The sequence below is a fragment of the Bubalus bubalis genome, chromosome 23, assembly GCF_019923935.1.
Source record: "Bubalus bubalis isolate 160015118507 breed Murrah chromosome 23, NDDB_SH_1, whole genome shotgun sequence".
Taxonomy (NCBI): domain Eukaryota; kingdom Metazoa; phylum Chordata; class Mammalia; order Artiodactyla; family Bovidae; genus Bubalus; species Bubalus bubalis.
The window spans coordinates 23,286,509-23,301,496 of NC_059179.1; the positions used below are offsets into that span (position 1 = coordinate 23,286,509).

Consider the following 14,988-nt stretch of genomic DNA (forward strand, 5'->3'; position numbering starts at 1 on the left):
GGTGAGGAAGGGGATGCTTTGAAAGATTGGGGGGTGTGGAGAAGGGGGTCCCCATTCTTGCTTGAGGTCAAAAAGGGCTCTCTGGGCAGGGTGCCCGGCCCTCCCACACCTTCCTCCTTTCTCAGAAGAGCCAGGATGGGGCGGGGGCGGGAGTTGGCTGGGGCGGGGCCTATTTAAGGAGCAGTCTCTGGGAGCATCTCTGTAGATCCAGCTCCAGGAGGGAGAGGAGAGGCTTCAAGGGTAAGTGCAGACCTGTTTCTTTCAACTCAAGTTGGGGGTGGTAGTGGAGGGTGGCTCTTGAGCCTGCCGGCTTGCCTTTACCTCTCCAGAGACAGGCTGCAGCTCTGCTCTGAGTGGAAATAGCACCCCAGTCCTCAGTTTAACTCTCTAGAAAGTCACAGTGTGTTTCAGGGAAGTCTTTCTCTTCCATTCCCTTATCTATACCAGGTACTTCCTGTCTTCATTTCAGGTGTGTTTCTGTGTGTGTGTAGGGGCACGGGCAGTGGTTTCAGGGAGCTTGGACTCCTGGGCCTCTATCTTGAGGATCCACATTTTGTGGGTCTTGTTTGGCTCAGGAGGCCTGTCTCTAGAGAAATACCCTCTCAGTGTACATGCTCTAGCTCTTCCCCCAGTCCCTTGTCTATCCAATTCCACACCTAGGCCCATTGGAGCACATTTGGGCAGGGGATGACGGGACCCATTCTGCGTGGAATCTCTACCACGGCCCTGAGCCCCCACCCCTCATATCTAATATCAGTATCCTGTTGGAATTGAGAGAACCTTTGCCTCTTCTAGCAATGGACCCCTATTTTCTGCTCCAAGCTCAGACCCTTCCTGGAATAGGAGGAATCTTGAGATCTCAGGTTTCTCACCTGACCCATCCTGGGGATGAGGAAAGATTCACAGAAGAGAGTGCAGGAGGGCAGCATCAAGGTTAAGAGAACTTTGGCCGCCTGGCTCTGAGAACTGAATTCCATAGGCTGTGAGCTCTAGCAAATGCCCTAGGGACTCAGTTCTGGTGCCCGGCTGTGCTACACCATCAATACGGAAGTCACGGGGCATCAGCCAGTTGCTGCCACTGGCTCGATCTTTTAATAACTTCAATTCAAGCCACTCTTCTTGTCAAAGACTTCAATGGCTCCCCAGAACTCCTCACTTTGCCATTAAAGTCTTTCAAAGTATGGCCTCCACTTAGCTTTGAAGCCTGATCTTCCACTGCTTCCTGGTTATAACCTGTCCTCCAGTGAAACCCTGCTCCTTCCTGCTCCTTCTGCCATGCTTTTACTCGTGCTGACCCCTCCTCAGTTCTTCTCGGGACACCTCCTTTCCATCACTGTCAGATTCCTACACATCCTTCAAAGTCTTTCTCAGATGCCTCTTACAAGAAGCTTCTTCAATGCCTCAATGATGCATACGATGTCCTACAAATCCTCCACACTCTGCTTCCAGTGGGGCTTGATTCATGAACCCCGTGATGACTAGTTTAGTATTCCTCACAGAGTGGCTTTTCAATAAATGTTCCTTGTATTTTGCTGAGCATGTCTCATGTATGAAGAGGCCTGTATGTTAAGGCTACAGTCAGATTGCCCAGGTGTACTCTGTGTATACCCTTGGGTAAGTTGTTAATTTCTGTAGGCCTCAGTTTCCTCATCTGTAAACGGGGATAATAATTATATCCACATCAAGGTTTTGTGAAAATTAAATGATAGTTTCTGTACAGGGCTTAGCACAGTGCCTGCACACAGTAAGTGCTCAGTTAAGTCTGTAAGATTGTTGTGATTATTACCCTCCTTTCAGTAGAATGTGAGTTACCCAGTTGGGAGGTGGGATAGGGTTTAAAATTGGTCAGTCATGGTTTATTGGCAAAGGGCTCTAAACCAGATGCCAGGGTTGGGTAAGGCTGGGGCGCAGCCAGGAGGAGAAGGCCATCAGGATGAGAGTTTGGAGGCTCAAGCCCCACTGAGGGACAGTACTACTGTGTGACCTTGGGTGAGTCACCCCTCTCTGGCCTTGGTTTCCCAACACAAGGTAACTTGAGGAGGTTGAGCCAGATAAACAGTAAAGTCTCTGGTGGCTCTGATGTTTTATGAGTCCTAAGCTTCTAAGAGTTAAGTTCAAAGAAAAGATCAAAGAAAGAAGCATGTAGGACTCCATGCAGGGCTTCCTTACAGCCACAGGGCTGGAGCATGGGGGTTTGGAAGCAATGGCAGGCTGGACTGAGCTGAGTGGCAGCACTTCCTTCAAAAAGTCTACAATTGGGGCCTCCTTCCTCACTGGGGCTGGGGGCAGGGGTAAATTATGTGCAGCTTCTGGACATTTCCAGGACATAAGTGGAGGCCTTAGGGGAAGAATGTGTGTGAGCAATGTGGATTCTCAGAGATGAGGAGAGTTGAGAGACTGTAAGAGTGGGCCTGAGAGGGTAGTAGAGGAAGGGGATTCAGAACACATTTTATATGGTGGGAGAGTCATGATTTACTTAACCTTCTTTGTTTCAAAAAAAAGAAAAGAAAAAGGATTTGAGGAGGCTTACCAGCATGTAGAAAATATCTCTAAGATTAAAATATAAAATCTGTGACAAATTACGTTTTAAATGTGTATCCTTTTTGATCCAGAGACTCAATATCCTTATTATCACTATTTTTAGTTAGAAATTGTTTCAGACTTACAGAAAAGTTGCCAGAATAGTACAAAGAGCTCTGACTTAGCCTTATACCAGATTCACCAACTGTTAACCTTTTTTTTTTTTTTGCCATATTGCTTTCTTTAATCTATAGTCCTCATTCAAATCTTGCTACTTGTCCCAACATTGTCCTTCATAACAATGTTCATTCTAGGCTAGTATCCAAAAGAGGATCATGCATTGCATTTAGTTTTCATGTCTCTTTCACCTCCTTTGACTTGAAACCTTTGTCTGTTATGACACTGACATTTTCGAGCAATTTTCTCTCAATTTAGGCTTATGTTTCCTCATGATTATGCCTTACCACTGAATTTTTGATGTTGTATTTTTCAGTTTAACATATCCAAAGCACATGATGTCAATTTGTCTCCATTAAAGAAAAAATTTAAAGACACTCATTAAAGATGGTAAGAAAAAAAAGATGGTAAGAAAAAAAAATGGTAAGAAAGATTTTGTTTAAGAGGGACTACTGCAATGGGGTTATTAATGTGTTTACCCACCACTTTTCCCTATTATACTATTAGGTTACTATTTTCTTCAGGTTACTACTTTAAAATTTGTAATTAATAAATATCTTATTGGAACATATCTGAAACTATATAAATATCAGGTTTTTCATCAAACTTTCACCCATTAGTTTTAGTATCCAGAAATGATTCTCACTTGAATCAATCATTACTGTGATGACTGGGAATGGTAATTTTCTAGTTTCATTTTTCCTTCTTCTATAAGGAGAGCTTTCCAGTCACATATATTTATTTAGTTAATATTAGCATGGACTTAGGGATCCTTATTTTATTCAGTAGGTTATAATCTGTTACTGTGACTGTTTTGATGCTTAAAGTGTCCTTGATTTGGTCAGTGGAAGTCCCTTCAAGTTGGCTCCTTTGTTCTTTTGATATTTTTGAGGAGTCCTTTAATTTCTGGCACAAGTTGTTCCAGGCTCATCTTGTACCTTTCCTGCCACAGCCTTGAAATCAGCCATTTTCCCAAGGGGAGTGGTTCCTTTTTTGGAGGATGGAATTTAGAATCAAAGATCTGGGCACTGGCTGTGCTTGTTGCTACTAGGGTGTCATTGTTCAATGATTCAATCTCTAATTCTAAGGTTTCAGATTCCACAATTTAACACTTGTATCTGTGAACAAAGATGCATATTCAAGGACATTTATTTTCTCATCACTTTCTCAGCTTATTTCTCAAATGCCTCCTAACTGTTCTCCCTATTTCTACAATGGCCCCTCTATAGTCTCTTTTCCACACATCATCCAGAATAATTTTTTAAAAATCTCATCACATTTCCCTGTGCTCATAATGTTCCTCTAAGGAAAAAAAATCCAAAATTTTCTACATCACTTCAAGATGCCACAGGATCCAGCTTCATCTGTAACTTCATTAACTATTCAGTTCAGTTCAGTCACTCAGTCGTGTCTGACTCTTTGTGACCCCATGAACCACAGCATGCCAGGCCTCACGGTCCATCACCAACTCCTGGAGTCCACCCAAACCCATGTCCACTGAGTTGGTGACACCATCCATTAACTGTTACATTCTCACTAACTCACCAGACAAGGACACCCCAGCCAAGGGTGTTTGTACTTGCTTTTCTCCCCCAGCTATTCAAATGGCTTGTAAAGGTCTTTATTAGGTCTCCACTGAAGAGTCACCTCTTCTGAGAAGCCTTCCGTAAGTATCCTGATGAAAACAGCACCTCATCACTTATTGCTGTATGACACTGCATTGTATATTCCCCTTTGCTTATTGTCAGTCTTCATTTCCCTACATTACATCTCTAGAGTAAGCTCTATAGAGGGCAGAGAGTTGTTTATTTTTCTCCTAGAGCCCCAGTGCCTAGAATACTGCCCAGCATATGTGGGCTTTCAAATGCCTGTCAAGTCAATGAAGATGACTTTCATTCCTTGGGACTTTTGCATTCACCATACTTTCTGCCTGGCTTCCCCTCACCCTTCTCTTTGCACAGCTAGCTTTTTCATATTCTTTAGGTCTCAGCTTAAATGTTTTCCATAAGGACAGAAACTGCCATGGCTATCTCATTCACGACTATATCCTCAAGGCCTGCGATAGTTCCTGGCAAATAAAAGGCATTCAAGAAATTTGTTGGATGGATTTTTAATAGCTAAAAACTGGAAAGAATCCAAATGCTACAGACTGTTACAGAATGAGGTAACACCATGTTCATTGGCATAAAACGATGTCCAAGATATACTTAATGTAAAATGCAACAAGCAAAACTGCAATTCCTTTTATGTAGTTAATATTAGGTGCACAGAAAAAAATAGTAAAAAAATACTAGATTGGACCTCAGTGATCATTTGTGGGTGATGGGCTTCCCGGGTGTCCCTAGTGGTAAAGAACCCTCCTGCCAATGCAGGAGACATAAGAGACACAGGTTCAGTCTCTGGGTCAGGAAGATCCCCTGCAGGAGGATATGGCAACCCATTCCAGTAGCCTTGCCTGGAGAATCTCATGGACAGAGGAGCCTGGGGGGCTACAGTGCATAGGATCGCACACAGTTGGACACAACTGAAGGGACTTAGCATGCCCACACAAAATATTAGAACAGATTTTAACTCTCTATTTTATAAATTTCTGTATTGCAAACTACTTTTTAAAAACAAATACTAACCTTTGAGCACTTAGTATATGACAGTTACTGTGGTAAACATTTTGTGTGCAGGACTTCATGATATCTTCTCAATAATCTTATGAGATAGGTCCTGATACCATCATCCCCATTCGCGATGAGGAAATTGGTTCAGGGACATTAAATAGTTCACTCAAGATCACACAGCAGACCTAACACACTACAACAGCTCCCTGTGTTTCCATAATTTAAAAAAAGAAAGAAAGGAAAATAAGCTGAAACTAGGGGTAATAGTTCAGGATCCAGGTTTTACACAAAAGATGCTAAGTAAATTTGGCTCCCTAGAAACCAGGGCAAAGAGAAAAGTATGATCAATTATGAGATCCTTGGTGCTTCAAAGATAAAAAAGCAAACCGCTCATCAGGAGAAACCTCTTTACCAAGTGCTGAGGTTTAACAGAACTTCTGCATGAACCTCATAATTATAGCAGTGTTCAATCAAGTGATCTACAGTTTCAGTAACATACCTGTATACCCAGGTATCTTCTGGCCAACGACAAATGGAAGTTCACTGAAAGCAATTCCATGAGGAACCAAATTTATACAGCCTGGGTGTCAGATCTGGTGGTATGGCTAGACCCGTAGTTAAAATTGGATGTGTGGCTTAATCCTCCAGCAAACTCCTAGAATAGTGCACATTCAACCTATTAAAGACTGTTAGCAAAAAGGAGGAGACAAGATACAAATATATGTATGACTGAGTCCCTTCGATGTTCACCTGAAACTATCATAACATTGTTTATCGGCTGTCCCACAATATAAAAGTTTAAAAAGAATCGGGACACAAGATGTGACATTCATCTTAGATTTCAACCCTGGTAAAATTTCCAGGTAGGCTGTGTTAGTTTTATTCTTCTTTGACAGATGAGTAAACTGAGACTCGGAGAGTCTAAAAAATGTCAGTCAGTTCAGTTCAGTCAGTCTGACTCTTTGCAACCCCATGGACTGCAGCACAACAGGCCTACCTGTCCATCACCAACTCCTGGAGTTTACCCAAACTCATGTCAGAGCCAGCCCTAAATCTGTGTCTTAGGGATCCCTTCCTCAGCCATGCTTGCCATCCACACCTCAATAAAATAGCTGATGCCCTCAGAATCTCTCTATGGATGGTGGGCTCAGGACCTAGGAGAGAGTCATCTTGCACTGGAAGGCAGCTGGTTAAGAGAAAGTGGGGCCGGGCGAGTGAGGAAGCACACGTTTCCCACTCTAATCCCTGACACCTTGTACCCCAAAAAGGGAAGTAAGTCTCACATTACATAGATGAAGAAACCCCACCTCCACCCCCAAACATAAAAACAATCTTTAAGCCTACACCTGACTTCAGTCACTTTTCTTTACAAGCTGAGAATAAGTGGGCCCTCAGCTTGGGGAGTTAGGGGAGATTTCCTGGAGAGAAGAGACGAAAAAGGGCACGTGGGGGCTCATTGCAGGGCAGGGTTGGGCAGGGAGGAAACAAAGGGTCCAGGCCCTTCCTCCACCACACGCTCAGGCTTTCCAAGTCCAAGGAGAAGGAAGGAGTAACAGGACACCCACTCAGAGATCTCTATGATCCCTTTTCGCCCTCGCCCCGCCATCCTGCAAAAACCTGAAATCAAGGAAGAGCAGCAAGCCGGTGGTGGTTAAAAAAAAAAAAAAAAAAAAGGCAAAAGTACAGGTGACAGGTGCACCCAGCCCCAACGCATAGCTGCGGCGGCAGGAGAACGGCACGCGTGCTCACAGTCGCCTGCCGCCGGGCCTCGCGCGCCCCCAGCTCAAGCCTTCCTCTTCTTCAGGCGGCCGCGCTCCACCGCTTCCCCCGCGGAACTGTCGTCCCCGCTGTCGCTGCTGGCCGGCGGCCGCAGGACTCCCCTCTTGACGCGGTGCTCGGGCTCTCGCAGGCACGGCGCGCCTTGCAGCAGGAACTCGCCGCCGCGGTAGGTGACACGCACGTTGGTGCGCGGGTATGTGCCGTACACGCGGCGCAGCTCCCGGCGCACCGAGTCCGGCAGCTCGAGGCGCGGGCCAAGCGCGCACTCCACGCGGCCCCACCGCAGCTCGGCCTGCACGGTGCCGCCTTCCGGCCACTGCGCCCCGCTCTCGACTGCCGCCTGTCCTGTGGCTGCGAGCGCCTGCAGCGATGGCCCCAGGTAGCCGGGCGCGGGGAACGGCGGGCGCAGGGCCGCGGCGTAGGCCGGCGGGAAGGCCCAAAAGGGCGGCGCGACCTCCAGGGGCGCTCCGGTGGAGTGGAAGCAGTGGTATTCCTGCGGACCAGCCCACTCGCCGGCGCACAGGTCGCGGGGCCGGCTGCAGAAGTTATGGGCCTGGATAGGGGGCAGCAGCAGAGGGGCGGGCTGGTAGGTGTAGGTGAGGTGCTGCAGTAGAGGCCAGATGTCCTCCCCAGGCGCTAGGCAGTAGTATGCGTACATGATCTGAAGTTCAGGCGGCCGGCGTGGTTCCTGGGGCCTTGTCCTGGTCCAGACCTGGAGTAGGGGAGGTGGATGCGCTTTGTTCTCAGGTCCACCGCAGATCCTGGTGACTAGTAACGCAGGCCCTGGTTCACAGCAGGAGCCCCTGCGATTGTGCCCCTGGCTTTGGGGAACTCTTCCTAAAGAGTTTGGCTACCAGGTCACCTCTTGTCCTAGGGCGGGACCCAAAGCCCAGGCTCCCAGCAGGCTGGAAGGACTCAAGGCCGTTTGAAGCCCCAGCCCTGAAATGCCCTTCCAGGTAGCTCCCCACTCACTTGTCTCCTTTAGCCTCGGGGAGCTGGCCCCCAGCATTTGGAGGAAGCAGAGAGATCCAGGAACAGGGCTCCTCTCCACCGCTTTTCAGTTGATCTGCTGTTCTTCATGCCCTGACTCGGCCACACCTCCTGGTTTCCAGGCAAAGGGAAACACCTTTACCTTGCCAGAAGCCAGCCAGCCTGTGTTTACACTGGGTGAACCTGCTGGAATCATGCTGGCCCCAACTTAGACACAACATCCATGAGGGTATCCCAGTGCCCTTTGCAATTAGGTTAGCTCTCTGTTAACCACATCCCGTTTTCCCAGTTAGATGGATTGAGTTATCCTAACATTTGAGTTAAGCTCCTCACCAGGCACTGAATCAAGTTGCTTCATGGTTCAGTCGTGTCCAACTCTTTGAGACCCCATGGAATGCAGCACGCCAGGCTTCCCTGTCTTTCACCATCGCTGGGAGTTTGCTCAGACTCATGTCCATTGAGTCGGCAATGCCATCCAACCGTCTCATCCTTGTTCGAGTTGCTTATGAGCATCTAACTTCAAGTTTACATCAACCCTAGAAATGAGGTATTAATAGTTTCCCCACCTTACATAGCAAGAAGCTGCTTGTCTCAGATTTGGTATACAATGAATGTATTCTATGACTGGGGCTTATGTAAGTATCTTGTCCAGACTCACATAGCTAGTTATGTTAAGGGCAAAATTCTCAAGACTTGTGCTGTCAGTGATGGCATAATCACCAATCTATGCTGGGTCTGCTTTTCTGCTATCTGACTATCCTCCCCTCTAGAATGTTACATAAGAGCTTATAACTTTTTTCAAAGAACTTCTAATTCTTATTAGCCACATGAAGAACATGGTGATATCATTCTCATGGAATAGATTAAGGAACCAGAGACTCAGGAAGTTAGGCCACTTTCCCATCTTCTCACAGTCTGTAACTGGCACTGTGGGATTTGAACTCAGTCCAACTGATGCCAAAGCCCAGAAGCAACTTGGGTGAAGCCAGAAAGGTTGCTTCATTCCCATGGGGTGAGGACTATCTGAGTTCCAGTCCCCATTGGTTCAGGTCATGCCCTTCCAGCTCTCTTCCCCAGTGGAGTGGGTCATAGTTGCTGGATGGTTAAAATGGATACCCTCTCCTAGTTGCTGGGCTGCCAGGCCATCATACTTTCCTTCCTCCTGTTAATCTAAGCAGTATTACCACTAACCCCCACAGTTTCTCATAGATTTTCATCATCCCTCAGAGTCCAGCTACCCTCTGGGAAGTTCTCCCACACTCAGCCTGGTGATGTCATGTTTATTCCTGACTGCACCACTCTTTCAAGTCTAATTCAGGCCATTGGCCTAGTGACAGCAGCAGCTCGGACTGGTTTAGGTTATCTACCTAACACTCCCTATTCAACAGCTCCAAGAAGGGAGCCTCCCCCTCTGTCTTCTTTAAGAACTGGTCCCAGGGACTTCCTGGTGGTCCAGTGGTTAAAATTCCCCGTACTTCCAATGCATGGGGCACAGGTTTGATCCCTGGTTGGGGAACTAAGATCTCTCATGCTGTGTGGCAAAAAAAAAAAAAAAAAAAAAGAACTGGTCCCAGGACATAGTGGTCTTTGTTGGGGGAGGCCTCCCACCCCCATGATGTCCATGGCTTAATCCCTGGGGTCTCGTTAATATGTTACATTACATGGCAAGGGGGAATTAAGGTTGCAAATGATATTAAGGTTGTTAGTTAGAAGTCCTTAAAATAAAGAGGTTATCCTGGATTATCTTGGTTGGTCCAGTGTAATTACAGGAGTCAAATGTGGAAGATGGAAACTCAAGAGTCACTGGCTTTGAAGATGGAAAGAGGGTCATGAGCCTCGTGAGCCAAGGAATGCAGGCAGCCCGAAAAGCTGGAAAAGCTGGAAAAGACAAGGAAATGGATTCTTCCCAGAAAGGAATGCAATTCTGCCAATACCTTGATTTTAGTTAATGAGACAGAATTCCAGTCTCCAGAACTGTAAGATAATACATTTGTATTGTTTAAAGCCTCTAAGTCTGTGGTAATTTGTTAGACCATTAGTGGAAAATTAATATACCTCCCCACTCTATTTATAACTGCCCCTTTCTCCCCCATGGGGATCTGATCACCCTGAGTGGGAGATGAGAGTGTGAGACCAAGCTCAAGTTGAAGCCTGGGACAATGAGAAGCCTGTGTTTTAATGTTCTGACATACTTGCTGAAGACCTCTGCTGGTCTGGGGCGGAGGGTAGTTTTAAGGAAAAATGAGAAAAATAAGAACCAGGTCAAGTTTCTCAGCGTTTATTCACCCTGATTCCAGTAACAGCCTCCACATTTTTAGGGTTCCACACCTTATCTACTGTTAGGAAAGTGGTTCTGGGGGAGTTGGTTCTAGCCCATCCTTAAATTACCTAGGTGATTTAGGGCTCGACCAATCATCACTGACATCCCTTTGGCCATAGTGACTAGTTTAGGCTAGCCATGTGACTCAATTTGGGCCAATGGGAACCAAGCCCAGGGCTCTGTTCTCTTTTTGTGTGGAGGGAAGGGCTCTCTCCCCTGGACCGAAATCTGGAAGAATGCAGTTCTGGATCCAAAGGCAATGCTCTCTCAGCATGGAATCGCATAAGAAGTGGAACCAAAGGTCAGAGGGAGATATTGAGTCCTAATGACATCGTTTGAATCCTGGACTTTGAAGTTATGTGAGCCATTAAATTCCTTCTCCCCCCTCCTCAGTTTTTTAGGATATAGTTGGTATACAGCACTGTTTAAGGTGTAGAACATAATGATTTGACTTAAATTTATTGTGAAACGATTACTACAATAGGTTTGGTCAATATCCATCGTCTCATATAGATACAAAAAAAATTTTATTTTCCTTCTGATGAGAACTCTTAGGGTCTACTCTCTTAACAACTTTCAGATATACCATACAGCAGTGTTAACTTTGGTCATCAGGTTATACTTTACCTCCCTAGTATATGTTTATCTTATAACTGGAAATCTGTATTTTGATCAGCTTTATCCAACTTCCCTCTCCTCACCCCGCAATAAATTCCTTTCCTGCTTAATCTAGTTTGAATGGAGTCTTTTTTTGTATATGTAACCAGTTTTGTTTACTTCATATAAACTTAACTACAAAAGACACAATGAAATGGGTATTTTAAAAATTATACCAAAGCACCATCATGTTAGCCTTTGGAAGTTTAAATATTTATTATACTGTGGAGTGGGTCTTCTGTTGTTTGCATCAACAATACACCCTGAGTGTTTTTCCCCCAGAATTTATGAAAAAATTCAAAATACAGCAACCTGAGTAGTTTTTGATCAGTGACCCCCATGGATCAGAGGCTCTTTTTCAGGCAAAGTAGAGGATGGATTGGGGAGAGAAAGATTGGAAGCCAGTCTTGGAGGAGGTTCACATCCTAGTTCAGGAAAACTGACAACCAGAACAAGAGCAGGGATGAAAAAGACATGGGAGCAGATTCACCTGGACTTGGTTCCAGGTGAATCAACTGCCTGGATGGGTAAAGGTGGATGCACATGTTTTTAGCTTGGTCACCTGGATGGGTAGTCAAGGTGATCCTGGAGATAAGAAACATGAAGGGGTGACAGAAGTTGAGACAGTGCCGAGTTCTGGTGGGACATTTGGAGAAGACTATCTAGCAGCAGTTTTATATTCAGGCTGGAGATAGGAGGTGAGTTGGTCATGAAGGAAAGGTAGTAAGTGAAATTACCAAAGCCGCTGCCGCTACCCTGGCCGTATTACATACACTGTGTCATCACGGATGCCAATTTGTTGGGTTCCACTTATGCCTTTTGAGGGCAATTGAGGTATAGTTTATGTATAATATTGTAAGTTTCAGGTGTACAAATAGTGATTCACAATTTTTAAAGGTTATATGCCATTTATAGTTATTATGATATTTGACTATATGTCCTGTGTTGTACTATATATTCTTGTAGCTTATTCATTTTATATATAGTAGTTTGTACCTCTTAATCTCTTACCCCTATCTTGCCCTTCCCCTTTTCCTTCTCCCCACTGGTAATTTGTTCTGTATATCTGAGTCTTTATTTTTTGTATATGCACTAGTTTGTTTTATTTTTATTTTATTTATTTATTTTTGTTTTATTTTTAGATTCCACATATAAATTAAATCATACAGTATTTGTTTTTTACTTATTTCACTTAGTATGATACATTCCAAGTCCATTCTTATTGTTGCAAATGGCAATATATCATTCTTTTTTTTATGTCTGAGTAGTATTCCATTGTGTGTATATGTGTGTGTATCGGGACTTTCCCAATGGCTCAATGGATAAAGAATCTGCCTGTAATGCAGGAGACACAGGAGACCGGAATTCAATCCCTGGGTCAGGAAGATCCCCTAGAGAAGGAAATGACAATCCACTCCAGTATTCTTGCCTGCAAAATCCCATGGACAGAGGAGCCCACGGTCTACAGTGCAAAGGGTCGCAAAGAGTAGAACACGACTGAGTGACTGAGCACACAGCATATATATATATATATATATATATATATATATATACACTCACATGTTCTTTATCCATTCATTTGTTGATGAGCACTTAGGTTGCTTCCACATCTCGGCAATTGTAAATAATGCTGCTGTGAACATTGGGGTGCATGTATCTTTGCAAATTAGTGTTTTCATTTTTTTCAAATAAATACCCAGGAGGGAATTGCTGGGTCATATGGTAGTTCTATTCTTAGTTTTTTTGAGAAACCTCTATACAGTTTTCCATAGTGCCTGAATGAGTTTATATTCCCATCAACAGGCAGTCTTGGTTTTGAAGTCCCTCTTACCCCATATAGTGTATGGCCTGATGAGTTTAAGTGAATACATGAAAAGAGTATTGAAAATGGAAATTTGGGGGACCCTCTCTCCGACTAAGAAAGCCCTGGAAAAATGTGCCCCAAGGAAGGGGACTGAGGAGTTGTTAGGTGGGAGGAGACTATGGTAGTACCCAGATGAAAGAGGTTGGAAGCCAAGGGAGGAAAGAATTTCAGGGAAAGTGTGTATCTCTTTCCCACCATCCAAGGACTCTGATACAAGTTGAGAGAAGGCGACATGATCTTCAGTTGTACCACATGTCCCCTCCCTGTTATCGCTGTGCTTGACAACTGGGAAGGAAATCAGATATAATCACAAGCCTGGTGCTGACACAAAAGGGTAACTGGTTACACTGTCTATAAAGTCAGAAGCTGAGGGAACCCCAAGTGTAACTATGGAGCATTAAGTGCAATACAGAGGCCAAAGCCTTCCCTGTAAGACCACATCTAGTTCTCACCCCTTGGCAGTTCAGCCCATTTTTCTGTTCCCCCACTGGATACCCAGGGAGGGCTAAGCCAAGATTCAGGGTTGCTCTGAAATAAAGGTGCATGCATTCTAGACATGGGATGCCAGAAAGACTCCTTTAGTCAATTTATGGGGGACCTAGTGTATCAGAGTCCATAGTGAATGCTGGGTTTCCTGCCTTCTATTCTCACAGCCAGGAAAGCATAGACAGGGATAAAGGGTAGCAATGGGAGAGAAATGGTAGTCTTCATTCTAGTAATGAGGGCTTTCTAGAACATGAGGGGATTCAGCAATTGCTTGAAGTCTTTAGAAGAGAGATGATGCCTGTGTGGCCAAGGGGGGGGAGGATACAGGTGGTAAGAAGAGGGTCTGAAGGGCAGGATTGGGGAGGAGGAAAATGAAAAAGACTAGTGGGAGATGGACGCTGGGGGCAAGGTTCATGGGGCCTCTAGGACTCTCCAGGAACTGGGTGAAGAGACTCTACCCCTGGACACTTAGGCTCTTGGGCTGGACTGTTTGCAATGGGTGCCACCCAGGTTGTCAGGATGGAAGATAAGGTTAATATTCCTGTTGACAAAACTTTTACACCCCTATTTCTCATTTAATGCCCACAAAATCCCTCTAAGGAGTAAAGCAGAGACTCACAAAATGACGGTTCCTGTAAAAGAAGTGGTGGAGCCAGGGAACTGAGTCCCAAGTCCCCCAGAAGTAACAAGTCGTGATCATTGCCCCTTATCCCAGGGTAGGGAAATAGTAGGACTGGAGTCTGTGCTGTCTGACTGCCTAGAAACCTAACTAGGCTTACAGGCCTATTGAGAGAAGACATGGGACATCCTCATTGGATTGGACTGAGCAAAACAAATCTTGACTTTCAGGGCTTGGGAAGGGGTAGGAAGAGGAAAGACTCCTAAGAGTCAGGAGACCTGTGTTCCAGCTTGTCTGGACCGCTTGCTTGCTGTGTGAAACTCACTGAATCTCTCCCCACCTCAGTTTCCTCCTCTGTAAAATGGGATAATAGGACCTACTTCCCAGGGATAACAATGTGAGGACTCAACAAGATAATGCATACAGAGTGCTTAACACAGCACAGGGCACATTCTAAGAGCTCAGTAGCTTTATAGTTTACTATTGTGTGCATGCATGCTAAGTCACTTCACTTGTGTCCAACTCTGTGAGACCCTATGAACTGTAGCCCACCAGGCTCCTCTGTTTACGGGGTTCTCCAGGCAAGAATACCGGAATGGGTTGTCATGCCCTCCTCCAGGGAACCTTCCCCACCCAGGGATCGAACCCTCGTGTCTTCAGTCTTCCGCATTGGCAGGCGGGTTCTTTACCACTAGCGCCACCCGGAGAAGCCCATATTTTACTATTAACAGTACAAGGAGGTTGGGCCGCTTGGTTGCTCTCTCAGGGTCTGGTGCGTGTGACCTGAATCCTGGTGCCCACAGCAGTTCGAGGTGGGCGTGTCCACTCTTGGCTCACAGTCCAGCTTCAGGGAGTCCCAGGTCGTGCCACCGCCCTCTCCTTATCTGTCTCAGCTGTGCATCCAGTCACATGACAAGGCTTGAAGGAGGCACTGAGCTCTCTTCATTCTCCGAATTAATAGGAA

At 45.5% G+C, this 14,988-nt stretch overlaps 1 protein-coding gene and 1 long non-coding RNA gene across 3 annotated transcripts; one reads left to right on the plus strand and one right to left on the minus strand.

The window, feature by feature from the left end:
- Positions 1 to 189: 189 nt before the first annotated feature.
- LOC112581553 lies at positions 190 to 11,116 on the plus strand. Of its 2 annotated transcripts, none has more exons than XR_006548126.1 (4): positions 190 to 240; positions 3,014 to 4,861; positions 7,114 to 7,254; positions 9,837 to 11,116. It is a non-coding gene; the product is annotated as an uncharacterized LOC112581553 (long non-coding RNA). The 2 variants fall into 2 exon arrangements; XR_003106141.2 differs by having other exon boundaries at positions 209 to 240; positions 3,014 to 3,087.
- C23H10orf95 (chromosome 23 C10orf95 homolog) lies at positions 6,222 to 9,625 on the minus strand. The gene is made up of 2 exons (XM_006064915.3): positions 8,061 to 9,625; positions 6,222 to 7,800 (listed from the first exon to the last, which is right to left on the minus strand). Exon 2 carries the CDS (start codon positions 7,744 to 7,746, stop codon positions 7,093 to 7,095), a length of 654 nt encoding a protein of 217 aa, XP_006064977.3. The 5' UTR covers positions 7,747 to 7,800; positions 8,061 to 9,625; the 3' UTR covers positions 6,222 to 7,092.
- Positions 11,117 to 14,988: the final 3,872 nt, after the last annotated feature.

Coding starts and splice junctions, on each gene's coding strand:
- C23H10orf95 (XM_006064915.3), bottom strand. CDS start 7,746: ATGTACGCATACTACTGCCTAGCGCCTGGGGAGGACATCTGGCCTCTA.